Source organism: Sphaeramia orbicularis, chromosome 7 (assembly GCF_902148855.1).
Source record: "Sphaeramia orbicularis chromosome 7, fSphaOr1.1, whole genome shotgun sequence".
Lineage (NCBI taxonomy): Eukaryota > Metazoa > Chordata > Actinopteri > Kurtiformes > Apogonidae > Sphaeramia > Sphaeramia orbicularis.
In genome coordinates, this window is record NC_043963.1 from 11200452 (window position 1) to 11227924 (window position 27473).

A 27473-nucleotide genomic window follows, 5' to 3' on the forward strand; every position below is an offset into this window, starting at 1 on the left:
TCTGTCCGTTAGTGTGCAACATAACTCAAAAAGTTATGGACAGATTTTGATGAAATTTTCTGGTCTGCGCCCCCCCCCGCGTGGGCCCCCCCACCCCCGATCACCACCAAAATTTAATAATTTCTTCCTTATCCCATTTCCAACAAACCCTGAAAATTTCATCCAAATCTGTCCATAACTTTTTGAGTTATGTTGCACACTAACGGACAGACAGACAGACAGACAAACAAACCCTGGCAAAAACATAACCTCCTTGGCGGAGGTAATAAGCTCATTTTATTATTGTTTAGCTAAATAGGAGGTGATTGTTATTAAATTGGCTATTTAGTTGACATTTTAGCAGATGTAGTCATTTATTATTTATTGTCCATTTATTAACAAGTAATTGTTTCTGTAAATAAACAATTATGGAATTTCTAAATTCATGATCATAATGAACATAAAAAACATTTTAATTTTTTTTTTTTTTTTTTTTTTTTTTTTTACTTTCCATAAAGATGTGTGCAAGATGTATATCCCATGGACCTCAAATGTCCCTTAATTATATATTGACCCACATACATTGTTACCTCCACTAGGAGGTATTGTGGTCACTTTGCTTTGTGTGTTTGCATGTTTGTTTGTTTATTTGTTTGTTAGCAACTTTAACCGTTTCATGCATACTGGTCACTACAGTGGACAGTTATTCTACAGCTGTTCTCTTGTATATTCATGGATTTTGTTGTTTCAGTTTCATATCAGCCAACACAGTGGACACTTATGCATCATCCCATACAGTGTAATTCATATCATTTCTGTAACTTTGCTCGTCTTGATAAACCTGATCTGCAGTAACATGCATTAGTGTAAATGAATTATTTGTTAGACAAAGTTTTTTGTTTGCATATCATCTTCATGACATGAGAAATAACTAGCATTAGAATATGTTAAAATGTGAGAAAACATCAGATTAGCAGCATTAAAATGTTTTTATTTAATTTGTTTGTTTGTTTTTTTTCTCACTTTCTGATATTGGGTTTTAAACACGTTTCTTTACTTGAAAAATTAAATGCATGGACATTTTTGCAACTCCATGACAAAAAAAACCAAACTCAAGCGCAATTTTTTTTTTCATGCCTAAGGAGGACTAAAAACACTCAAAAAAAATCTTGACAAAGGTTCTCACAATTTATGCATGAAAGGATTAAGGGAAAACTATTCCAACCATCTTTACCAAATTGTACCCACAGATAGGCCTAGGCCCTGGGACCAACCCATTAAATTTGGGCCAAGTAGGCCAAAGTTCAAGGTCACAGCAAGGTCACAAAATCTACAATTTTCCTATCTCTCATCATCAAGCAGTTTTCGAAAATTCCTAAAAAATTCAAAACGACTCCGATTAGCCTCCGATTTGATCCACCTGTAGCTTAGAACAATATCTTGTATCTGGCACAAAAATGTCCACATCCACTGTGGAATGTGGACTCTGTGGACATTTACATTTAACATTGAAAACCCCATTTACCACAAATTTTTCATTATAACTCAACAAATATTGATTGGAATTGAATATAATTTGACATACACATGACTGGTACCAAGCTTCAATTTTTTCTGCTGTATGGAACAACCTTGAAACTGTTTAATTTAAAAAGAAATAGTCGATTCACACATGCACACCGTTCGGAGTGCTTGGCGGAGGTTTGTGTTCTCTGAACACTTGTTCAAAAATTCACATACAGGGTGGGGAAGCAAAATTTACAATGAACATTTAGTTGTTTTTTCTCAGCAGGCACTACGTCAATTGTTTTGAAACCAAACATATATTGATGTCATAATCATACCTAACACTATTATCCATACCTTTTCAGAAACTTTTGCCCATATGAGTAATCAGGAAAGCAAACGTCAAAGAGTGTGTGATTTGCTGAATGCACTCGTCACACCAAAGGAGATTTCAAAAATAGTTGGAGTGTCCATAAAGACTGTTTAGAATGGAAAGAAGAGAATGACTATGAGCAAAACTATTACGAGAAAGTCTGGAAGATACTATTAAAGAAGAATGGGAGAAGTTGTCACCTGAATATTTGAGGAACACTTGCGCAAGTTTCAGGAAGCGTGTGAAGGCAGTTATTGAGAAAGAAGGAGGACACATAGAATAAAAACATTTTCTATTATGTACATTTTCTTGTGGCAAATAAATTCTCATGACTTTCAATAAATTAATTGGTCATACACTGTCTTTCAATCCTTGCCTCAAAATATTGTAAATTTTGCTTCCCCACCCTGTATCTCTGGCAAAATTTGTTAAATATTATCCATTTTTCTCTACTGTTAAGTTTTATTTAATGATTGTGCTTTTTTTAGATGCCTCAGTTTAGTTTGAAACCTACTTAAAATACATTTGTTATGCCTGACTACTCATGTTTCCATAAAAAATAAAAAAAATTTAAAAAAAAGTATGTATTTTATGCATTTTACCAGGGTACATAAACTTATGATCACACATGTACCTCTACTATTGTTTGTTTTTTGTTTGTTTATTTAGAATATAACATTAAAACCAAACCACAAAAAGATTTATATAAAAACAAAGGAAAACATTCAAAAAGGAGCGGGATGAATTAAACACCACTTACCTCTAATAATGAGATTATACAGAAAATAAAAATTTCACACAAGTTTCACATACAACTTTAACATTCTCCATTTATTTTAAACACTCGCTTGAAAAAACTTTAGTGCAAATCATACAGAGGAACCATTTAGAGATTGATAACATGATTTTAAATTATTAATAAATATACATGACAATTTTACACTTTGAAATGCTACAAGCACTTTTCACAGTTAAATAAGTCTCCCAAAATCGTCCTGTACATCCAACGTTTCGCGGTCTGTCTGAAGGAAATAATAACAACAATAATTTTTTATTTTTTTTTTTTTAAAAGCAGATCGGGGCTGAAAAAAGGCGAAAATGAGAAATGGATTTTTGCCCAGACGGACCGTCGCTCTCTCTTGTTTCAGATTTTAATGAATAAAACTGAACACGGCTGGAGTCTGTCATAATTAAATAACTACCCTGTGGCGCTTCAGTCTGACTGCATGAAAAATTTAAATCGACGACACAACGGACTGAATTAAGTAAGAACTTGCCGCTGACTGACGATTCCACCGTTCAATTCAGGCAAAAACCAGCAAAAAATTTAATTAAATTAAATAAAAACCTCCCTATAATCAATGTTACACCTTCCGTTTTTGTGATTTACAGTATACATGTTGGAGTTCATTACACACTTCGCACAATAAACCGACACAGAATCGAAGCAGGTGAAGCGCTCGTATGCTACAGATGATCTGAACGGACTGTACACCATCACACACGAGGGTCTAGAGGTGAACTGGACGAGTGGAAGAAGAGCGGGATGTCTCCAGTCGTCTGCTTTTGGATTTCAGTGCAAATAAATCACATTAACAGTGTTTACCCACAGTCATGTCAAAGGTTCAGCGTGGAGCATTCAGTGAAATCTAGGAGTGAGGTTTGTCCATTCTGGGCTTTTTACTGAAGTGGGATTTAGGGCTGGGCGATCTGGTCCAAATATTACATAGTTAGCCTCATAGCAGAAGTCCCCAAGTTATATTTTTGGCCAAATAAACAAGAATTTCTTTTTTAATGACACCATTTTTTTCCCATCCCTGTCAAAATACAGTTTCTCTTTTACTATTTTACAAAGGGAAAACTAATATTTTTTCACATTTTTATATTATTTCAACATAGTCTGTCCTTTAAATGAGTAATATTTTGCTTTTAACAAATTTAATAAAATTTGATTTGTCTTGATTAATGAACAAAGCAATACTGATGGTCAAATTGTTTTAAAACAGTGATATTTTGCTTTAAAAAAAAAAAAAAAAAAAAAAAGAATTATGCATTTTCAAACATTTCCCTGTGGTCTACATAAACTGTAAATGTTCTGCTTGGGTCTGAATTCTTCATTCATTCAACTCCACAGGTCCATCTTCAACCCTATTTCTGAGTAATGACACCAGAAAGGTGGTTTGGAGCGCTGGCCCTTTAAATGCAAATGAGCCACTTCAGGCCCCGCCCCCTCCAGGTTGTTGGCTGTGCTGCTCTGTCCAGTTCGACCAACAGCTGAACATTTTAGGTAACTGGCTCCAAGTTTGGACATATTTTCAGTACGGACTACAACTGCTGCACTGCAAAAATCAAAATGCTACCGAGTGTATTTTTCTCATTTCTAGTCAAAGTATCTCATCACACTTAAAATAAGACATAATCACCTAAAGAGTAACTTTTCAGTGAGATATAAGAACTGATTTTTATTATTGTGATTGCTGTGTTTTGTGTGTTTGTTTGCGTGTTTGTTTGTTTGCTTGTTTGTTTGCAACTTTACAGGAAAACTATTCCTACCATCTTTACCAAATTGTACCCACAGATAGGCCTAGGCCCTGGAACCAGCCCATCAAATTTTGGGCCCAGTAGGCCAAAGTTCAAGGTCACAGCAAGGTCACAAAATCTACAATTTTCCTATCTCTCATCATTGAGCAATTTTCGAAAATTCCTAAAAAATTCAAAACGACTCCAATTTGATACACCCGTAGCTTATAACAATATCTTGTATCTGGCAAAAAAATTGTCCACATCCACTGTGGAATGTGGACTCTGTGGACATTTACATTTATCAATGTTAAATTGCACACCGTTCGGGGTGCTTGGCGGAGGTTTGCCTTCTCTGAACACTTGTTATACAATATTCATTCATTTTCTGAACCCGCTTTATCCTCACTAGGGTCAAGGGGGTCGCTTGGAGCCTATCCCAGCTACATAGGGGCGAAGGCGGGTACACCCTGGACAAGTCGCCAGTTCATCACAGGGCTGAACATATAGAGACAAACAATCACTCACATTCACACCTATGGGCAATTTAGATTAACCAATTATGTCTTTGGATGGTGGGAGGAAGCCAGAGTACCCGGAGAGAACCCACGCAGACACGGGGAGAACATGCAAACTCCACACAGAAAGGTCCCACCCCCCGTCGACTGGTGTTGGAATCGAACCCAGGACCTTCTTGCTGTGAGGCACGAGTGCTAACCACTGCACCACCGTGTCGCATACAATAGATCTTGAAAATCTTTTTTCAAGAAACCTTCCCAAGATAATTTTCACCTATTCCATTGGCAGATTTTTTTTGCGTGAATTAAGCACAAAAATCTTGAATTAAGCAAAAAAAAAAAAAAAAACTTGAATTAAGCAAAAAAAAATAATCTTGAATTAAGAAAAAAAAATCTACCAATGGAACAAGTGAAAATTATCTCGGTAAGATTTCTTAAAATAATATTTTCAAGATCTATTGTCTAAAAATAAGTTCTTATATCTCGCTGAAAAGTTACTCTTTAGGTGATTATGTCTGATTTTAAGTGTGATGAGATATTTTGAGTAGAAATGAGGAAAAAATACACTTGGTAAGATTTAGACTTTTGCAGTTTTCCGCTGACAAACAATTATGCCATACACTGAGAAATGTTCGTCTGAAGTCTTGACCTTATATGTGCAAATGTCGTGACGTAACTAGTTATAAAACGTAACAAATTACGCAGGAATTAAAACAGGTTGTAGAAATCCGCTTGATTTTTGCCAAAACGAATATAAAGATAGCTTTGCAGCACCTGGAGGGTTCAAATTCAAACTGTATGAACTATTAGGGTCCAAATACACAAATAAATGAACCAAAGACTAATAAAAGTGGGTCTAGCAAAATATGACCCCTTTAAATACAAGAAAATGGCTAATTACTCCCACCTAGTGCCTAAAACACCTCTTACAGTTGCCACACCTGCAGTCTGTGAGTATAAATTAGCGTCTTCCTCTTTCTTCGTCAACGCCCTGAAGAAGGTACATGCGCACGACACGGCCCTAGGAATTAATCTACAGGCCCTCACGAAATAAAGGCTTTTTACATTTTCTAACCAAGTGACTGCCTGGATTTTTGTGTTTTCTCCAATATCCTGATGTTCTGATACAGATAATATCTAGATAAAGTAAACACTAGTTGACATTTTGAGGTACACACAGCTGCAGCGTTTCCATTATTACCTAGATTATGGCGGTATAAACAGATTATGGTGGTACGAAGTGTCCTGCCAGTGTTTTATAATGAATCAAAGGTTCGGAAGCCAAAACTGCAACTCGTTCTTCATAATTATTTCCACTGCAGCTGCAAAAACAACACATTACATAAACTCTACAGACTGTAGTGCAGACAGATGCTCAAATATCACTATAAACAGACCTGTGAGAGTGATATTAATGCAAAAAACTCTAGATCTCATTACATTTTGGAAAAAGTAGGTCAAAGTTCACATTTTTCTGATTTTTTTTTTTTTTTTTTTACATCTTTTTCCCCCATTTACCCATCAAATTTCTACAGCAGCAAAACTATTGGTTGAATTCATACCAAATTGCGTTTATAGATTACCAATGACCCAGAATAGATCTGATCACATTTTGGGAACAGTAGGTCAAAGTTCACATTTTTTATGAATTTTTCAAATCTTTTATTTTTTTCCATTTACTTATAATGGGTGAAATTTCAAATATCTGTAGTAGCAAAATTATTGCTTGAATTCACACCAAATTAGGTTTATAGATTGCCAGTGACCCACAGTAGATCTGATCATATTTTGGGAAAAGTAGGTCAAAGTTCACATTTTTTATGAATTTTTCAAATCTTTTTTTTTTTTTTTTCACATTTACTTATAATGGGTGAAATTTCAAATATCTGTAGTAGCAAAATTATTCCTTGAATTCATACCAAATTAGGTTTATAGATTGCCAGTGACCCACAGTAGATGTGATTACATTTTGGGAACAGTAGGTCAAAGTTCACATTTTTTATGAATTTTTCAAATCTTTTTTTTCCCCCCATTTACTTATAATGGGTGAAATTTCAAATGTCTGTAGCAGCAAAATTACTACTTCAGTCCATACCAAATTAGGTTTATAGATTGCCAGTGACCCACAGTAGATGTGATTACATTTTGGGAACAGTAGGTCAAAGTTCACATTTTTTATGAATTTTTCAAATCTTTTTTTTTTTTTTTTTTCCATTTCCTTATAATGGGTGAAATTTCAAATATCTGTAGTAGCAAAATTATTCCTTGAATTCATACCAAATTAGGTTTATAGATTGCCAGTGACCCACAGTAGATGTGATCATATTTTGGGAAAAGCAGGTCAACGTTAAAAATTTTTATGAATTTTTCAAATCTTTTTTTTTCCCCCCATTTACGTATAATGGGTGAAATTTCAAATGTCTGTAGCAGCAAAATTGCTGCTTCAATTCATACCAAATTAAGTTTATAGATTGCCAGTGACCCAGAATAGATGTGCTTACATTTCGGTAAAGGTAGATCAAAGTTCATATTTTTTATGAATTTTTTACATTTTTTTTTTTCTCCCATTTACTTATAATGGGCGAGAATTCACGTCTGTAAAAACATCAATTTTGTTTCAATTTACTTCAAACTTTGCACATATATAGAGGCAATTGATACACTGACATCAGCACACACATAAACATGATGACATCAGCTGGATTGATGCCAAAATAAGCGACAATATGTGCGAGGGGCGGGGCTTACTGTGTCTGGCACCACTTGTTTAGGATTTTAATCGGTTGTAAAGATTCCTTGTTTCTTATTTGTCAAACAGGCAAATAAAAAAAGATGTAAAGGTAAAGAAAAAAAAATCAACTTTTTTTTTTTTTTTTTTTAAATCACTGACGAAAAAGAAACAAGGAATCATTAGAGATTGGACTTGTAATTGATTGTTTTCTGGCAACATGAACCACAGACAAAACTTAACTTATGTTATGTATGATAATAGAAATGGATTCATAATTAATATATTAGATGAAGTAAACATGTAGCCGTTTTGGTTGAAGAACAGTCTCCAAAGAAACAATCATATTTTACAACTTAAGCATTTTTTTTTAATTCTAGAAAACCTCAATTAATGGATTTAATTGGATAAATCACCCAGCCCTATGTGACAGTAATGAACTTTATCCTGTTAAGTCAACGACTACACTTTAAAAATAAGAAGCCAAAGTCTATTTGGAGCAACTGTGGAAATGCACCAATGCAACATGGGTCACAAAACTTATAAACTATTGGAAGCCAAATTCTAAATATCACATATATTCTATTTTGGTTTCTCCTAAATGCTCCTAAATGTCACACACTGGACCTTTACGGTGATCTTAAAAGCTCTGATGTCAGCATTGTAATCACACACATCGATAACTGCACATGAACGTGTATTTTTTTCCCAGAAATATACCTCTAATTCAAAGAGACTATGGGAGCGAGGGTCGATCACCCAAAACAACTGTAACGTATGGAAAAACACTGATCTATGCTTATTCTTCATTAACTTTTTAAGTCATAATATACATTTGTTGGCACATAAAGAGCGTCATTTTTCAAACCTGGTCATACAAATACAGTACGTAGCCACGGAGCTGACCAAATTATGTACAATTACTTATCAATAGAAAAAAAGCTGCAGCATTATTTCTACCAAACGTTACATTCACATCATTGAGAACACTGATTTTCCCTAGTAGTAATGACAAGTGCTTTAATCGCGAACAATTTAGATCGGTAGCTTGTGGCTGATGTTAGGCTGTACTTCAGAACGGTGCTTTTGTTGAGACTGAAACGATCATGTGTAATTGGGTGCTTCTATGAAACTGGGTTCATTTCGGTGCCTGGCACATTTCAAGCTTTTTTTAGAAGAGAAATATACAGTCACGGAAAAAAAATTATTAGACCATCCCTTGTTTTCTTCAATTTCTTGTTCATTTTAATGCCTGGTACAACTAAAGGTACATTTGTTTGGACAAATATAATGATAACAACAAAAATAGCTCGTAGTAGTTTAATTTCAGAGGTGATATCTATTAATTTTCCATGGTTTTCTTGATAATAACCAAAATCACTTCAGTTCTTACATCAATATCTATAGTATTGTACTGACAAAAACAGTGCTTTTAGGCATTGCATGTTTTCTTTTTTTCTGTCTGTTTTAGTCACATGATACACACAGGAGTTAGCACTTGATTGTATAACTATTGTTTTTGATGAATTTTGATGGTCTAATAATTTTTTCCACGACTGTAGATATATTTCCCCCCAGGATGTACCTAATGATGACCTCAGATAAGTGCAAAAAAAAAAAATTATAATCTTGCTCTGAGCCATCCCAAAATTAATGAATTTTAATAAAATATTGGGGCCAAAAACTGGACAAGAAATGAGAAAAATATACTTAGTAAGATATAGATTTTTTGCCAGTGTGACACCTAGGTAGCTTTTCCTGTCCTAATATCTCATCACACTTAAAATAAGACATAATCACCTAAAGAGTAACTTTTCAGTGAGATATAAGAACTTATTTTTAGACAACAGATCTGGAAAATCTTACTTCTAGAAATCTTACCAAGATAATATTCACTTGTTCCATTAGGAGTTTTCTTTCTTAATTTTTTTTTTTTTTTTTTGCTTAATTCAAGATTGATTTTTTTGCTTAATCCAATTTTTTTGCTTAGTTTAAGCAAAAAAAAAAATCTGCCAACGGAGCAAGTGAAAATTATCTTGAAATTTATCTTGAAATTTTCAAGATCTACTGTCTAAAAATAAGTTCTTATATCTCACTGAAAAGTTACTCTTTAGGTGATTCTGTCTCATTTTAAATGTGATGAGATATTCTGACTAGAAATAAGAAAAATACACTTGGTAAGATTTTGATTTTTGCAGTGTAGTGCAATTGATCTGGACCACATGGCTGTAAATGGTCTTGTATAGACTATAAATAAAGACACTGTGTTTAATTTGTTGATCCTAGTGGTTTTTCTAATCCAGACATGTGGGTTTTTCATGAATCAGTCTCATTCCATGTTTTGTGTGTAATCTATCGTGTCCACTGGTGTTACATGCAGAACTTGACCATTTAAACGCATATAAATCATGAATGATTTTGCAACAGCGGTCATTTTTGTTAAACACTCTCCCTTGCATAATTAGTTCGATTCCCAAAATGTACCTGTGAGAGACTAAAGAGATATTCCCAAAAAATAGTAGCGCGTAATTTTCGTGTCCTTTTGACCGTGTTACACGCAGATTTTTGTATTAAATATAATGTGTGGAGGTTGGTGCACACCTAAAAAGTCTTCATGGGACAGGTGCATAGGAGCATTAGGTACAAGTGAAGAAGAAAAAAAAAGAAAAGAAAAATAAATAAATAAATAAATAAATAAAAAGGTATCCTGCACACTGTCCATTCAAAAAACTTTAATATATCCAATATTAAAGTTTTTTGCAAGCTGAAAGGACAGTGTGCAGGATACTTTTTTTCTCGATTAAAAATAATGTAAAACAATATATATATTTTTTTATATTAATAATAATAATAATAATAATAATATTATTATATAACAATAACAATAATAATAATAATAATAATTTATTATTTAAAAATGTGTTTTATCTACTTTAGATTAGTTATTAGATATGAAAAAAAAATAGTGGCGTGTAATTTTCGTGTCCTTTCGACAGTGTTACATGTGGATTGTTGTGTTAAATATAAAGTAAAATAATATAAAAATGTGTTTTATCTGAAAAATAGTTTCTCTTTTATCTCAGTAAGTATTTATTTTTAAAACAGACCCAAAGTGCTTCCAAACTTCCTTCATAACATTAGTCTACATCTGGTTTGAATATTTCTGTTTTTAGGGACCCGTTTCATTGAAGCACCCGGTTACGTTTTAACTGCCTTCCGTGTAATCGCATTGATTATTGACGAGCGGACCTGCGAAGCAAATTCAGATTCAGTGTTTTAAGGCCTAACTGCGTTAAGGTGAGCCATCCTACGTCGTGAAATCAAAGGTGAAATGGAGCTGGAGTTCTAGCTCAGGGCATGCATCGAAAAAGTCCAAACCAAAAAAGGCCACAGACAACAGATAAGGAAAAGTGCAAATACATGCTGAAAAATGATTGCCACCTGCTGCCGCCGTCGCCTCTAAATAACCGACCTGCTGGGTGAGAGATGAGAGCAGCCGTCCACGTCAATTTGTTTCTGTTCCTTTTTCCATTTTGTGACGCGTAACAGTCGGATTAACTTCAAAGTGCAAATCCAAGCCTCTGACAGAAAGTTTTTACCAAATGAGGAGGAAATCTACAAAAGTCCAAGCTACTACAAAAGCATTCGGATACTTGTTAATCACATCCACTCACTGCAGTCCTGGTTAGTCGTCACCGTCGTCTTCTCCGTCTTCAGTTCTGAATGTATAATACAGTAAATTCGATCGCTGCACAAGTCACGGTTTTCTCCCTTTAGCGTCGGTGAAGGTGAACGGTATTAGCAGCTCCGAACAGCGGGATCCTGCAAATGATGAGACGAAACATTCATTAGAGCCAAAAGATGAGGTTTCCTTTTCTCTGTTTGGGTTTGCGCATAAAGGACCGTCGCTAAACTCATTGCTTTTTCATTTTATGCACAATTACTGTTTTGCATAAATATTCCCATTCTGCTTTCATGAATCACTTTTGTTGATTGTGCTCTTATTTTTATGCCAGTCATCATAGATACAAAGCTCTACGCTGGATAGGACCGATAGAATTCTGTTATTTCTGTACGACAAAAAGACAACGACAGTAATTAAAACCTCGTCAAAATGTGCATGAATACATCCTGTACATAATAACATCACATTCCTAATCATAATCACATTTTTTTAATTATGTGACTATGAGTGTGCTGCTTTTATTTTAATGTAAAGCACAATGAAATGCCGGAATATAAATAAACTTGGCTTGTTTTCTATTTGGAGTCAAAAAAAATCTGCATTAACATGCAAGATTTCAAAAAATACTCCAAGGCACACTGTAGGATTTGTGTTAAAAATAAAATGCTTTTATTACTCCATGGCAATCATTTAAAATACAGCCAACGCATTTTGACCTCTGGTCTTCATCATGTTTTTTTTTCCTTTTTTCCAAGAAGACCCAGCAGCACTTCCGCTTTGTAGGTTTAGAGTTCACTTGGCTTGTTTTCTGTCAAAAAACTGCATAGTTTGCTACTCTTTTGTTCGCAGTTATCTTTTATAACTTGATTATCCAAATGCTAAATGTACATGTGCACTGTTAGGCTCCTTCAATTTATTATTATTATTATTATTATTATTATTATTATTATTATTATTACTACTACTACTGCTACTACTACTACTACGTGGGTATACATATATATGTATTTATATATAATTTTCCTTGTCTTATTTCCTAGAAGTGTGGTTGGCTATATTTACAAGCTCATTATTATTATTATTATTATTATTATTATTATTATTATTATTATTATTATCATCATTCCATTTACTTACTCATTTACTTTACTTATACTACCCATTTCTGCATGTGTGTGCTTCATGGACATGTCCACAATCATTTATACATGTAGATAAATGTGTGTGCGTGTAAGTACATTTAAATGTTTGTTTATATAGCCTATATAATCAAGCGTTACTGTTGTGCAAAAGTAGGATGACCATGAAAAGCATTGATTTTCACATATTACTCCTGTTTTGTGTTGCACTGGAAAGTCTATATTTATATGACGATATTCATGCACAGATTCACAAATTACCTTTTTTTTCTCTCTTTCTTTCTGTGAGCAATATTGACACCCCATTTAAAAAAAAGAGAGAGAGCGAGAGAGAGAGCAGTGTACTTTGTATCAATGATGTCCTGTGTAATGTGCTGTGAGACTGTTTTGAATAAAAATTTGAAAAAAAAAGCACATTTATGTGTTGTAAGAAGTTTGATTATTGTAGTAAAGAGGTGGAGTTACATTTACTAAACTACGGTATTTAAGAAGAGTTAAGATACTTCTATTCCACTATTTGACAGCTTTTAAGATGATATACCCGTCTTTTAAAGGCAGCATGTTGTCAAAAGTTAACTTTGTGTGTTCTGACGTCTTAGAAAACCACATGTCTACGTGTTGTTAATGCTTCCATCAAATAATGAGTTTTCCCTCCGAGTTACATGGTTGCGTTTCATTTCAACTTGGGGTTTTTATTCTTTCCTCCCACTTGAATCATTTCAGGATAAATCACATTTATCCGGTGTCACTTTGTATAAAACTGTAAATAAAATAATATGAACTGGCTCCAGCAGATCCAACAGTCATATGGTGGTTCAGTGTTAATAGTGGAGTATTATAATACGGGCCTGGCCAAGCGAAAGTGAACATCAGGGTCAATTTATTTTTTTCTGTAAAACAATATTTTTGATTAATCATATCTCTAGTTTCTAAAACTGTGTTTATTTAATTTTTACCTGAATTGCAACTGGATATATAAGAAAATATATGAGTATACAGTGTAAATTAAGAACAGTAAAGGTTATAAATGAATGTATACAGCAGAAATTCAGAATGTAAATAGCAATGTGTACATAAATGTTCAAAATATATACCTGTGTCTAATCTTATATTTCATAACAACCAAATACTATAATCATTTTTAATGTTATTTATTATAAACAAACAGCAGAAAGATGTGCATTAAATATAGTAATGAAACATATGTTGCCAAAGACTGACAATTTGATCAGTGTCTTAATCAAATCTTTAATTATTGTTCTGGTGCATCACACTGAACAAACACTGCACTCCATTACTATTTTGGATTCTCACTCAGTTACCATGAAGCATTTTGTAAGCGTTTTAGGTGGCAATGTAAACAGATTTAATACTTATAAAATAAACACATTCAGTACCATGATATTTACTGCAATATAAAATGATATGATGACATTAGTCTTTGTACTATAATGTTCATGTGTTAGACATCTGTACTTTTACTCAAGTAGCAGTTTTCATTGGAGACTTGCTTGTGATGGAACATTTTTACTTTGCTCTTATGATCATTTTACTAAATTTAAGGATTTTAAAGCTTCCTTCACCACTGTTTGACAGACTTTGTTTCTTTTTTTCTAAACACATTTTCATTCCATTATAAGTGTTTAACACACCAGCTGGTTTACAGGTTTACTCATCACTACAAAATATACGAGACAATGGATCACATTTTGCATAAATCTGTGCATTATACTACATTTACTGTTTTTTTCTTCTTTTTTTTTTTAAACAATGTAAATTCAATCTCCAATGGATTGAATTGGGTTTGGCTTTGAGATGCTTTTAAGAAACATAGTTGTTATACTTTTAGTACCTTATAAAATAATGGTGATGTTTTATACGTATGTTTTTATCAGTTTTAAGTTTGTTTTTAGTGCTGACTTTCATTGTGCTTATGTATATTAGTGTGGATGTACGGCTGCGATTTCCATTTTGTGTAACTTCTGCTGCTGTCTTGGCTAGGACACTCTTGAAAAAGAGGTTTTCAATTTCAATGAGCTTTTTTTTTTTCCTGGTTAAATAAAGGTTATAATAATAAAAAAATAAAAGTGTGTCCTGTCCATACCTGCTGCTCGGACTCCTTTACGCCTTGGTGCTCTGGTCTGTACTGCTGGTATCGGCTCCAGTTTTTTTGTCTTGGGCCTGGATCTTGGGCCGCTCGTCCTTCTGTGGTTCAGTCTGCTGGGGTTTTACCAGAGTAATTTTAATGGGGATTTCTTTAATGCCGTGGTGCACCCTGCTGTACTGACGCATTGCAGGGTTGAAAGTGCGAACGATAGGAAGTTCATTGAGACCGGGGGTGTCCTGTTTCGGCTGCCGGCTTTCTTTTATGATTATTTTGCTTCTTTTGCTTGAAAAGACGGTTTGCACGGGCAGGATGGCGGGCCTCTTAGCGGGGCCTGAAGTCTGGAGCCTGGTGTTGTGGTGAGGTGAGGTTTGACGCTTTTCGTCAGCGCGTGAAATACCTCTGTGCTGATGGCCGTCATTCTCCTTTGTCACAGATATAGCTCCTTCTTTCCTTTTCTTCACCTCCTTGGGTTTCTTGGGGCAAACGGCCATGTGTTTGGTTCTGCTGCGACGCATTGTGAACTCCCTGCTACAGTGTGGACAGACAAATATCTCCTGCTGCTCGTCCATCTGTGTGGGAGGGATTTTATTCGATGAAGGCACTGATTTGTTCCTCTGTGGCAAAGCCCTTTGAACCAACTTCTTCTTCCTTTTGTTGAGCACTTTGAACTTCATCTTTACTGGTGTTTCGTGGTTGGGTTTGGACCGGTTTGACTGACTGGCTCTGTTTGGAGAGTTAAGTCCGTTAGCGGAATTAGTAGTTGACAGCACGCCATTTTGAGATTTTGCAAAGTGGCGAAGAGGAATCGGATTCCTTTTGGGTGTGTACCGTCTTTTATCACTCGCGTTTGCGCAAGCCAGGATGTGTTTGTGCAGCTCTGGCATGTTATCAAAGCTTTTTCCACACTTGGTGCAGCGGATGGCTGTACTAAACGTTTGCGGGATGTTGTGGGTTGTGAAGTTTGTAGCTGATGCCACCGTGCCGGCAGGTGACCTGTTATGGTAAGGAAACGGAGGTGGCTTAAAACTGGGATAGTGTTGGTTAATGCCAAGGCGAACATCGGGCCCTTTGAGCTTTCCTCCGTCTGAAGCCATGATTTTGATTGTTGTAAACAGCTCCTCGGCGGCTGCATCGACCTCAGTTTCTTCCTTTTTCACCACAGCTTTTGTTTCCTCTGGCGGATTTGGCCCCAAGGGCTCCGTGTTGTCTTTTGATGGGTTGTTGTAGTTCTGAGGTCTTAGTTTGCCCTTTTCTTCCTCTGTGTGCGTGCACTGCTGCCCGGGATGTAATTCTTCCTGGTGCTGCTTCAGATTGCAAAGGTAGACAAATTCTTTTGTACACGCGCTGCAAACGTAAGTCTTGCCGACACCGTGGAGGTTTGATCGATGGTCAAGCAAAGCGGAGGGCTTGCCAAAGAGCAACAAGCAGAATTCACATTTGTAGGGCCATTCATCAGCATGGTCACCCACATGTTGGCCTAGCTCCTTCATTGAATGAAAAAGCTTATCACACACATTGCAGATGAAATTTTTGGTGAAACTCTGCTGTTGGGCTTCACTCGTCGTGTCATTTGAAGATTCTTCTTCTTTAGCTTTCTCAGATGGGGCTGAGGCGTCAGCCGGGACCTCAGATATGGGAAAAGAAGTGTCAGCAGCTTCCACCTCTTTTGTCACCGGCGGCTCTGCGGTAACAACAGGTTCTGGGCCGGGACCCGACTCACTCACTGCAGGACAATCAGATATGACGGAGGTGGAGGAGGCGGACAGCATTACTGATTCTGCAATGGACGACATGAGGATCGTGGGATCCACAGCTTGAGGGTTTGGTACTGATACAATCTGTTGCTGCTCTATGTGATTTACAACCATCTGTGTTGGAGCTGGAGGCTCAGCAGCGTTTTCTTGTAAGGTTATAGCAGCAGGGACGATGCTTCCTGGGGCTTCAAGAGCTATTGTGCATTCTATTAACACTGTGTTGCTGGTGATGTTGTAGGAGTTAAGAAGAGGATCATTTAATGTTACTGTGGGTGTGAACGGCACCTCGGACACCGGAGCAGATTCAACTACAGGCGGGTTGATAGCGATTGGATCAGTCAGAAACACGTGTCCAGGGAGATTTAGAGTCGGGTCAAGGGGTTGTGAAAGCGTGACAAGGTTTGTGGGGTTTGCGGCGGTAAATGCAGTAGTCAGTTCACACTCTGAGGAATTTAATCCATTTTCTGTGCAAATTACCAAAGGCTCAGGAGATATGTTTGGGGCTAATACCTGGATTGGCTGGTTTGAAGGGTTAGGAATAGGTGGTGGAGCCAAAACGGTGATTAATGACGGAGCAGCGGGGAGCATGGTGTGTGCAGCTGGGGAGGCGAATGCAATAGTGCAGGGTGAAGCTGGCTGCAAGGCAACTGGGGTAAGAGAGGTGGAGGATGGAGTCAGAGCAGCGGAAGGAAGTGCAAGTCCATAAACTAGCCCCTCTGCAACAGGCTCCACCGGGGTCATAATGTCCGAACTCGTGACTATAAAGTCTGTGACTAAAGGAGCTGCGAGATTCCCTAAACTTGTGTTTGGTTCACTGATGTTAAGATGCTTGTATTCATCCATTAAGGACTTCTCTGTCACGCAAGTGTCCGATGCTCCTTTCAAAAGTGTTTGCGAAACTACTTTTGATGTCGGGTCAGAGTCCTCCGGGCTTCTTTTTTGCAAACTCAAATCCAGCGCAGCATCAGCTAAAGCTCCGTCTTCGTTTCGTTTGACGGTGTTGGAAAGATCCAGTGGTTGCTGATTACAGGAGTTGCCGCCGGCCATCGTGGGCCAGCTTTCAGTCAAGACCTGATTCACTGCTGGTTCCTCGACAGATGGAGGTGTTTCTTCTTTGTCACTGGTTATTTGGTGAACGGGTGAGTTTTGTATGGTCTGAGCTTGTCCCGTACTTAAGTCACACTCTCCTGTATCGGGTGCTTGTGTTTCTTCATTATTTGTGACATTTTGTTGTGGGGAACCTGTTCTCCTTTTGAACCTTCCGGTTGCAGCAGGTAAGACAGACAAGGTGACGGGCGAACAGGACTTCTGGCCGTCCGTGATGAGGGCGAGTGCTGGTTTAAGGCCGTCCTGCTTCTCCAGGAGCTGCTTCAGCTTTGGCGATAAAAACACCGTCCTCTCTTTCTGCACGACTGTGGATTCTGTGTTCTGAGGAAGCAGGTTCTCGATTAAAGACGACACGAGTGAAGATGAAGAAGTGGAGGATACAACCACCTCAGACTCCAGTTCAGTTTTAATTTGCGGTAAAAGAGGTGGCGTTGCAGTTCTTCTCTTGGCCGACGCTTGGCCAGAAATGTCTTTGCTCACAGCTGAATCTGTATTTAAAACCTGGCTGATCTGGGCGGGGTCCAGAATCAGGGCATCCAGGCCGACTAAAGTAGACGACCCCGAATGAACCTCGGCCGTTTCACAGCTACTGACTGTACTTGTCGAGACGATTTTTCCGTCGATGTAAAAGCTGAGATTTTCTGAAATATTACTGGAGACGTCTAACATGTATTGTTCTGCTTGCTCTCCTTCCTTTTCCAGAACGGCTGCAGGTGTTGAACCACCGCCTAGCTGCATTTCCTGTTGAGATGCCGCGCTAAATGTTATCTGGGGGTTTTCCTCCTGGGGTAGCTGGTTTTCCTCTGTGTGCAGGTGCTGCTCATGAACCCGACGCTCGTGACGCCGTTTGTTGGTGTACGTACTAAATATTTTCTCGCAGTATTTGCAAGCATGATGCCCCTCCGCTGTTCCCGATGTATCTGGCTGAGCAGCGTCTTCTCCAGAGGTATCGACGCCAAGAGGGGACGAACTATCAGGCAGCCTGTCTACGTCTGTAGAATCTACGGGCCTTTTCTTCTCGCGCTGCGTCTGACCTGCACTTGAACCAGAGGAGATGCTGCTCTTATTGCTTTTGTATGAATGTGCCTTGTTGTTTGCCAAAGTGTGGATGTGCAAGTGTCGTTCCAAGCCTTGTTTGCTGGTAAAACGTCTCTCACAGTGCTGGCAAGGAAACCAGTCCCAGTGATTCTCTGTATCCTTGTCGTGAAGATCTGGGGAAACTGACTTAGTCGTGTCCGGCTCTGTATTAGTCTCCTCTTCTTCCTCCTCCTCCTCTATATCCTCAATGTCTCCATATTCCGATATGTAAGAGTGAGAAAATTCCTCCATGTTTTCCAGAGACTGTATTCACTTCAGTGACGGAGTCTGGCAAAGGGGCGTTCACAGTTGTCACACCTATGGAATGAATTAGGCAGGTCAGTGTCATTATTAAACCAAACACAAGCTAAAAAACAGTCATGAAGACAGTGGATTTATGTCTGAAAGGTGCGATTAAAGCTGTGTTTACAAAGCTTCGCATGATCTCTTTGATATAGCGCTCAATTTATGCATTAATTGCTTATTTTATGATCACTGCATATTTTTAGGCAATACCTGTTTGTTTTGCATGCATGTGTGTAGTGTGAGTGTGGAGTATGACTGGAGTAATTTATTCTTTAGTATTTATTGTTATTACACTTTTTGTTATGGGTCCCGTTTTTACCTTGTGCTTTAAAATTTTGTTGTATTTATTTGTAATGACAATAAAAGGAATCTCGATCAAACATCAAACTCAATCTAAGGACTGGCTTTCACTCTTTTTTTTTCCCCTGCAACTTAAAGGTTTTAATTTCTCGACTTCTCCCATTACGACCACCTCAGTTTGTCTTCATGTGAAGCACTCCTAGGAGCATTTAATATATGAAAGACGCTGAATATTGTTTTAGAAATATTAGCAGTAACTGGTAATATCAGACCAACTAGAAATCTACTTTTTATTTCAAGGGGCCATATTTTGCTAAACCCACTTTTATTAGTCTTTGGTTCATTTATTTGTGTATTTTTTTGACCCTAATAGTTCATAAAGTTTGAATTTGAACCCTCCAGGTGCTGCAAAGCTATCTTTATATCCATTCTGGCAAAAATCAAGTGGATTTCTACAACCCGTTTAAATTCCTGCTTAATTTGTTAAATTTTCTAAGTAGTTATGTCTTGACATTTGCACATATAAGGTCAATACTTCCGACGAACATTTCTCCGAGTACGACATAATTGTTTATCAGCAGCAGCGATTGGGTTAGGGTTAGGAGTTGAATTAATGAAGAATTCAGACCCAAGCATTGCATTTACAGTTCATGCAGATCACAGGGAAATGTTTTAAAATGCATAATTCCATTTAAAAAAGCAAAATATCACTCCTTTCAGACAAAATTATGACTTCTTTGACACAACTAAAACACCTTTCAGCTTAATACAGATGTTCGTGAGTGATGTCCACACTCTGAATACATACTGAGTTCCCTTTTTGACCTACTGTCTATTTGACATTACAAAGTACACATTATATATTGCATAAACTCAACAATGAACAAGTAAAAATGAACTCACCATTGTAGCAGTCAGTGCGGAATAAATGCGGTGCTTTGTTTGACGGATCAACACGAAGGCTTTTCCTCCTGCAGAGAGAAAAACATGCAACATTAAAAACACTTCAAATGGGTTTATGTCAAATAACTTTTTAACAACCAAGCAGCCGGAGGTACTAACTGATGACACTTGTGTGGCGTGGGAGTGAGCACTGTTTGCCATCTCTGGCTGCTGAGTAAGTCTTGGGTCACGCTACAGTGGTTGAGCATTTATTTGACATCTGTGACACGATATTGAAATGTGTTTGTGCAAGATCTTGGTGGTTTTATACTCATTATCTTCTGGAGGTTGTAATGAATACTTTTTACTGATTCCACCTGTAGCTTTCTTTATAAAGCACCAAAATGTCTGTGCTGATATGATAATAAGAAGACAGACATTTTGGCACTGATAATGAATTACTATTATTTATTTATTTTGCTGTTTAAAGGATAATGCATAAGATTAGATAAGATATATTTTATTGATCTGCCAAGGGGGAAATTCAAGTGTGTCCAGCAGCACAAGACAGTATGCATTAATACAATAGAAAAATAAAGAGATTAAAGATATAAACAAGTTTCTTAAAGTGGCTAAAGTGACAAAAAATAGCAATAATAATAATGATGATGATAAAGTAGCAAGCATCTAATTTGTACAGTAAAATCACAGGTGCTCTACCAATTATTTCCATATCAGTATGTTCCTATATATATATATACCCTTTTTAACCTTGTTATGGTTGTTTGCCCTCTATTCAATTCCTCATGCTCAGCTGCCAATTTTTAATTACTTTGGTGCATTTTTACATTGATCGCTTGCTAGAATAACATGATAGGCCCACCTTGTCTTGTGCAATCCTACTGCCATGTCTTTTTACTACAGATCTGAACACTGAAAGCATCATAATTTGATTATTTTAAAGTACTTCTGTTGTGTAACCATCTAGATTTAATGTGTAAGATTTTTACATTAATCCAGTTGAATTATTCCATCCCTGGCACAGTTTATAGGCACCCGTAAACACTTAGGAAAAAGGTAAACAAATGCTTTATAGCTTTGGTTTGTGTTTTATTCATGCAAAGGCAAACCGATTATGATACAAGCGAAATATTTCTAAAAAAAATAGTCAGAGTAAAACTGAAAATAAATGTTAAACACTACTCAGAGGCCTACACACAGACTTACAGAATCTGATTCTCATTACACAGATTTCTATATTTCCATGATTATGTTATTAATAGACTTAATAATAACATGATAGGCCCACCTTGTCTTGTGCAATCCTACTGCCATGTCTTTTTACAACAGATCTGAACACTTAAAGCGTCATAATTGGATTATTTTTATATATTTTAAAGTCTTTTTGTTGTGTAACCATCTAGATTTAATGTGCAAGATATTTCTATAAATCCAGTCAAATTATTCCATCCCTGGCGCAGTTTATAGGCACCTGTAAACACTTGGTAAAAAGGTAAACAAATGCTTTAGAGCTTTAGTTTGTGTTTTATTCATGCAAAGGCAAGCCGATTAGGATATATACCTACAGGTGGCGAAAAATTCCTAAAAATAGTCAAAGTAAAATCGAAAATAAATGTTAAACACTACTCAGAGGCCTACACAGACTTACAGAATCTGATTCTTATTATACAGATTTCTATATTTCCATGATTATGTTATTAACAGACTTTATAATAACATGATAGGCCCACCTTGTCTTGTGCAATCCTACTGCCATGTCTTTTTACTACAGATCTGAACACTTAAAGCATCATAATTGGATTATTTTTAAATATTTTAAAGTCTTTTTGTTGTGTAACCATCTAGATTTAATGTGCAAGATATTTCTATAAATCCAGTCAAATTATTCCATCCCTGGCGCAGTTTATAGGCACCTGTAAACACTTAGTAAAAAGGTAAACAAATGCTTTAGAGCTTTAGTTTGTGTTTTATTCATGCAAAGGCAAACCGATTATGATATAAGCGAAATATTTCTAAAAAAAATAGTCAGAGTAAAACCGAAAATAAATGTTAAACACTACTCAGAGGCCGACACAGACTTACAGAATCTGATTCTTATTATACAGATTTCTATATTTCCATGATTATATTATTAACAGACTTTATAATAACATGATAGGCTCACCTTGTCTTGTGCAATCCTACTGCCATGTCTTTTTACTACAGATCTGAACACTTAAAGCATCATAATTGGATTATTTTTAAATATTTTAAAGTCTTTTTGTTGTGTAACCATCTAGATTTAATGTGCAAGATATTTCTATAAATCCAGTCAAATTATTCCATCCCTGGCGCAGTTTATAGGCACCTGTAAACACTTGGTAAAAAGGTAAACAAATGCTTTAGAGCTTTAGTTTGTGTTTTATTCATGCAAAGGCAAGCCGATTAGGATATAAACCTACAGGTGGCGAAATATTCCTAAAAATAGTCAGAGTAAAATCGAAAATAAATGTTAAACACTACTCAGAGGCCCACACATATACTTACAGAATCTGATTCTCATTACACAGATTTCTATATTTCCATGATTATGTTATTAACAGACTTAATAATAACATGATAGGCCCACCTTGTCTTGTGCAATCCTACTGCCATGTCTTCTTACTACAGATCTGAACACTTAAAGCATCATAATTGGATTATTTTTATATATTTTAAAGTCTTTTTGTTGTGTAACCATCTAGATTTAATGTGCAAGATATTTCTATAAATCCAGTCAAATTATTCCATCCCTGGCGCAGTTTATAGGCACCTGTAAACACTTGGTAAAAAGGTAAACAAATGCTTTAGAGCTTTAGTTTGTGTTTTATTCATGCAAAGGCAAACCGATTATGATATAAGCGAAATATTTCTAAAAAAAAATTGTCAGAGTAAAACCGAAAATAAATGTTAAACACTACTCAGAGGCCTACACAGACTTACAGAATCTGATTCTTATTATACAGATTTCTATATTTCCATGATTATGTTATTAACAGACTTTATAATAACATGATAGGCTCACCTTGTCTTGTGCAATCCTACTGCCATGTCTTTTTACTACAGATCTGAACACTTAAAGCATCATAATTGGATTATTTTTAAATATTTTAAAGTCTTTTTGTTGTGTAACCATCTAGATTTAATGTGCAAGATATTTCTATAAATCCAGTCGAATTATTCCATCCCTGGCGCAGTTTATAGGCACCTGTAAACACTTGGTAAAAAGGTAAACAAATGCTTTAGAGCTTTAGTTTGTGTTTTATTTATGCAAAGGCAAGCCGATTAGGATATAAACCTACAGGTGGCGAAATATTCCTAAAAATAGTCAGAGTAAAATCGAAAATAAATGTTAAACACTACTCAGAGGCCCACACATATACTTACAGAATCTGATTCTCATTACACAGATTTCTATATTTCCATAATTATGTTATTAACAGACTTAATAATAACATGATAGGCCCACCTTGTCTTGTGCAATCCTACTGCCATGTCTTTTTACTACAGATCTGAACACTTAAAGCATCATAATTGGATTATTTTTAAATATTTTAAAGTCTTTTTGTTGTGTAACCATCTAGATTTAATGTGCAAGATATTTCTATAAATCCAGTCAAATTATTCCATCCCTGGCGCAGTTTATAGGCACCTGTAAACACTTGGTAAAAAGGTAAACAAATGCTTTAGAGCTTTAGTTTGTGTTTTATTCATGCAAAGGCAAACCGATTATGATATAAGCGAAATATTTCAAAAAAAAAAATAGTCAGAGTAAAACCGAAAATAAATGTTAAACACTACTCAGAGGCCGACACAGACTTACAGAATCTGATTAATATTATACAGATTTCTATATTTCTATGATTATGTTATTAACAGACTTTATAATAACATGATAGACTCACCTTGTCTTGTGCAATCCTACTGCCATGTCTTTTTACTACAGATCTGAACACTTAAAGCATCATAATTGGATTATTTTTAAATATTTTAAAGTCTTTTTGTTGTGTAAACATCTAGATTTAATGTGCAAGATATTTCTATAAATCCAGTCGAATTATTCCATCCCTGGCGCAGTTTATAGGCACCTGTAAACACTTAGTAAAAAGGTAAACAAATGCTTTAGAGCTTTAGTTTGTGTTTTATTCATGCAAAGGCAAGCCGATTAGGATACAAACCTACAGGTGGCGAAATATTCCTAAAAATAGTCAGAGTAAAATCGAAAATAAATGTTAAACACTACTCAGAGGCCCACACATATACTTACAGAATCTGATTCTCATTACACAGATTTCTATATTTCCATGATTATGTTATTAACAGACTTAATAATAACATGATAGGCTCACCTTGTCTTGTGCAATCCTACTGCCATGTCTTTTTACTACAGATCTGAACACTTAAAGCATCATAATTGGATTATTTTTAAATATTTTAAAGTCTTTTTGTTGTGTAACCATCTAGATTTAATGTGCAAGATATTTCTATAAATCCAGTCAAATTATTCCATCCCTGGCGCAGTTTATAGGCACCTGTAAACACTTAGTAAAAAGGTAAACAAATGCTTTAGAGCTTTAGTTTGTGTTTTATTCATGCAAAGGCAAACCGATTATGATATAAGCGAAATATTTCTAAAAAAAAATAGTCAGAGTAAAACCGAAAATAAATGTTAAACACTACTCAGAGGCCTACACAGACTTACAGAATCTGATTCTTATTATACAGATTTCTATATTTCCATGATTATATTATTAACAGACTTTATAATAACATGATAGGCTCACCTTGTCTTGTGCAATCCTACTGCCATGTCTTTTTACTACAGATCTGAACACTTAAAGCATCATAATTGGATTATTTTTAAATATTTTAAAGTCTTTTTGTTGTGTAACCATCTAGATTTAATGTGCAAGATATTTCTATAAATCCAGTCAAATTATTCCATCCCTGGCGCAGTTTATAGGCACCTGTAAACACTTGGTAAAAAGGTAAACAAATGCTTTAGAGCTTTAGTTTGTGTTTTATTCATGCAAAGGCAAGCCGATTAGGATATAAACCTACAGGTGGCGAAATATTCCTAAAAATAGTCAGAGTAAAATCGAAAATAAATGTTAAACACTACTCAGAGGCCCACACATATACTTACAGAATCTGATTCTCATTACACAGATTTCTATATTTCCATGATTATGTTATTAACAGACTTAATAATAACATGATAGGCCCACCTTGTCTTGTGCAATCCTACTGCCATGTCTTCTTACTACAGATCTGAACACTTAAAGCATCATAATTGGATTATTTTTATATATTTTAAAGTCTTTTTGTTGTGTAACCATCTAGATTTAATGTGCAAGATATTTCTATAAATCCAGTCAAATTATTCCATCCCTGGCGCAGTTTATAGGCACCTGTAAACACTTAGTAAAAAGGTAAACAAATGCTTTAGAGCTTTAGTTTGTGTTTTATTCATGCAAAGGCAAACCGATTATGATATAAGCGAAATATTTCTAAAAAAAAATTGTCAGAGTAAAACCGAAAATAAATGTTAAACACTACTCAGAGGCCTACACAGACTTACAGAATCTGATTCTTATTATACAGATTTCTATATTTCCATGATTATGTTATTAACAGACTTTATAATAACATGATAGGCTCACCTTGTCTTGTGCAATCCTACTGCCATGTCTTTTTACTACAGATCTGAACACTTAAAGCATCATAATTGGATTATTTTTAAATATTTTAAAGTCTTTTTGTTGTGTAACCATCTAGATTTAATGTGCAAGATATTTCTATAAATCCAGTCGAATTATTCCATCCCTGGTGCAGTTTATAGGCACCTGTAAACACTTGGTAAAAAGGTAAACAAATGCTTTAGAGCTTTAGTTTGTGTTTTATTTATGCAAAGGCAAGCCGATTAGGATACAAACCTACAGGTGGCGAAATATTCCTAAAAATAGTCAGAGTAAAATCGAAAATAAATGTTAAACACTACTCAGAGGCCCACACATATACTTACAGAATCTGATTCTCATTACACAGATTTCTATATTTCCATGATTATGTTATTAACAGACTTAATAATAACATGATAGGCCCACCTTGTCTTGTGCAATCCTACTGCCATGTCTTTTTACTACAGATCTGAACACTTAAAGCATCATAATTGGATTATTTTTAAATATTTTAAAGTCTTTTTGTTGTGTAACCATCTAGATTTAATGTGCAAGATATTTCTATAAATCCAGTCAAATTATTCCATCCCTGGCGCAGTTTATAGGCACCTGTAAACACTTGGTAAAAAGGTAAACAAATGCTTTAGAGCTTTAGTTTGTGTTTTATTCATGCAAAGGCAAGCCGATTAGGATACAAACCTACAGGTGGCGAAATATTCCTAAAAATAGTCAGAGTAAAATCGAAAATAAATGTTAAACACTACTCAGAGGCCTACACAGACTTACAGAATCTGATTAACATTATACAGATTTCTATATTTCTATGATTATGTTATTAACAGACTTTATAATAACATGATAGGCTCACCTTGTCTTGTGCAATCCTACTGCCATGTCTTTTTACTACAGATCTAAACACTTGGTAAAAAGGTAAACAAATGCTTTAGAGCTTTAGTTTGTGTTTTATTCATGCAAAGGCAAACCGATTAGGATATAAACCTACAGGTGGCGAAATATTCCTAAAAATAGTCAGAGTAAAATCGAAAATAAATGTTAAACACTACTCAGAGGCCTGCACAGACTTACAGAATCTGATTCTCATTACACAGATTTCTATATTTCCATGATTATGTTATTAATAGACTTTAATTATTGCACTTAATACGCATCTATTAAAAAAAAATCCTGCAGGATGATGTTATTATAATTCGGATTAGCTTCGTGGTGCGTTCAAATGCAGCTGCTTCACCTGGTCTGATGACGCTCCCCCGTCCTTGCACCATTGCTAACTGGTCGCACAACACGTCGTCACATTACTGTTTTGCTACAAAGACTGCTAGCTCCTCCACAGAAAGGTCATCCGGCGGCTCTAAAATAACTCCACCGAAGCCGTGTGGGTGTAAGGAAGTTGTTTGGATATGTAAACACTTAGAAAGAGTAGAAAATACACGAGTAGTTTCCAAATACGGAGTGAAAGAGCCGTTATCTGCGGTTAAAGTATTAATGATACACTGCTAGCCGCAATGCTAGCTCTAGCTACACGTAAAAATGAATGCCCGTTACAACCGATACGAACACCGATTAAAACACACGCGTGTACGTTACAGTTTCCGTACGTACCTGTGTTTGCAGCTGTGCCCTTAAAAGAGTTTTGATATATTCCTCTTGTGCAGATTGTGGACAGCTGTGTATGTTTTTTTTCCTTCCTTAATGCACTAACGAAGTTCCGGCGATCTGATTGGTCCGTGAGTGTGGATGTCAAATGTGGACCA

At 35.9% G+C, this 27473-nt stretch overlaps 1 protein-coding gene across 1 annotated transcript; it reads right to left on the reverse strand.

The window, feature by feature from the left end:
- Positions 1-10687: 10687 nt before the first annotated feature.
- prdm2a (PR domain containing 2, with ZNF domain a) lies at positions 10688-27423 on the reverse strand. Its single transcript, XM_030139568.1, has 4 exons — positions 27322-27423; positions 20003-20070; positions 14553-18811; positions 10688-11446 (listed from the first exon to the last, which is right to left on the reverse strand). Exon 3 carries the CDS (start codon positions 18743-18745, stop codon positions 14570-14572), a length of 4176 nt encoding a protein of 1391 aa, XP_029995428.1. The 5' UTR covers positions 18746-18811; positions 20003-20070; positions 27322-27423; the 3' UTR covers positions 10688-11446; positions 14553-14569.
- Positions 27424-27473: the final 50 nt, after the last annotated feature.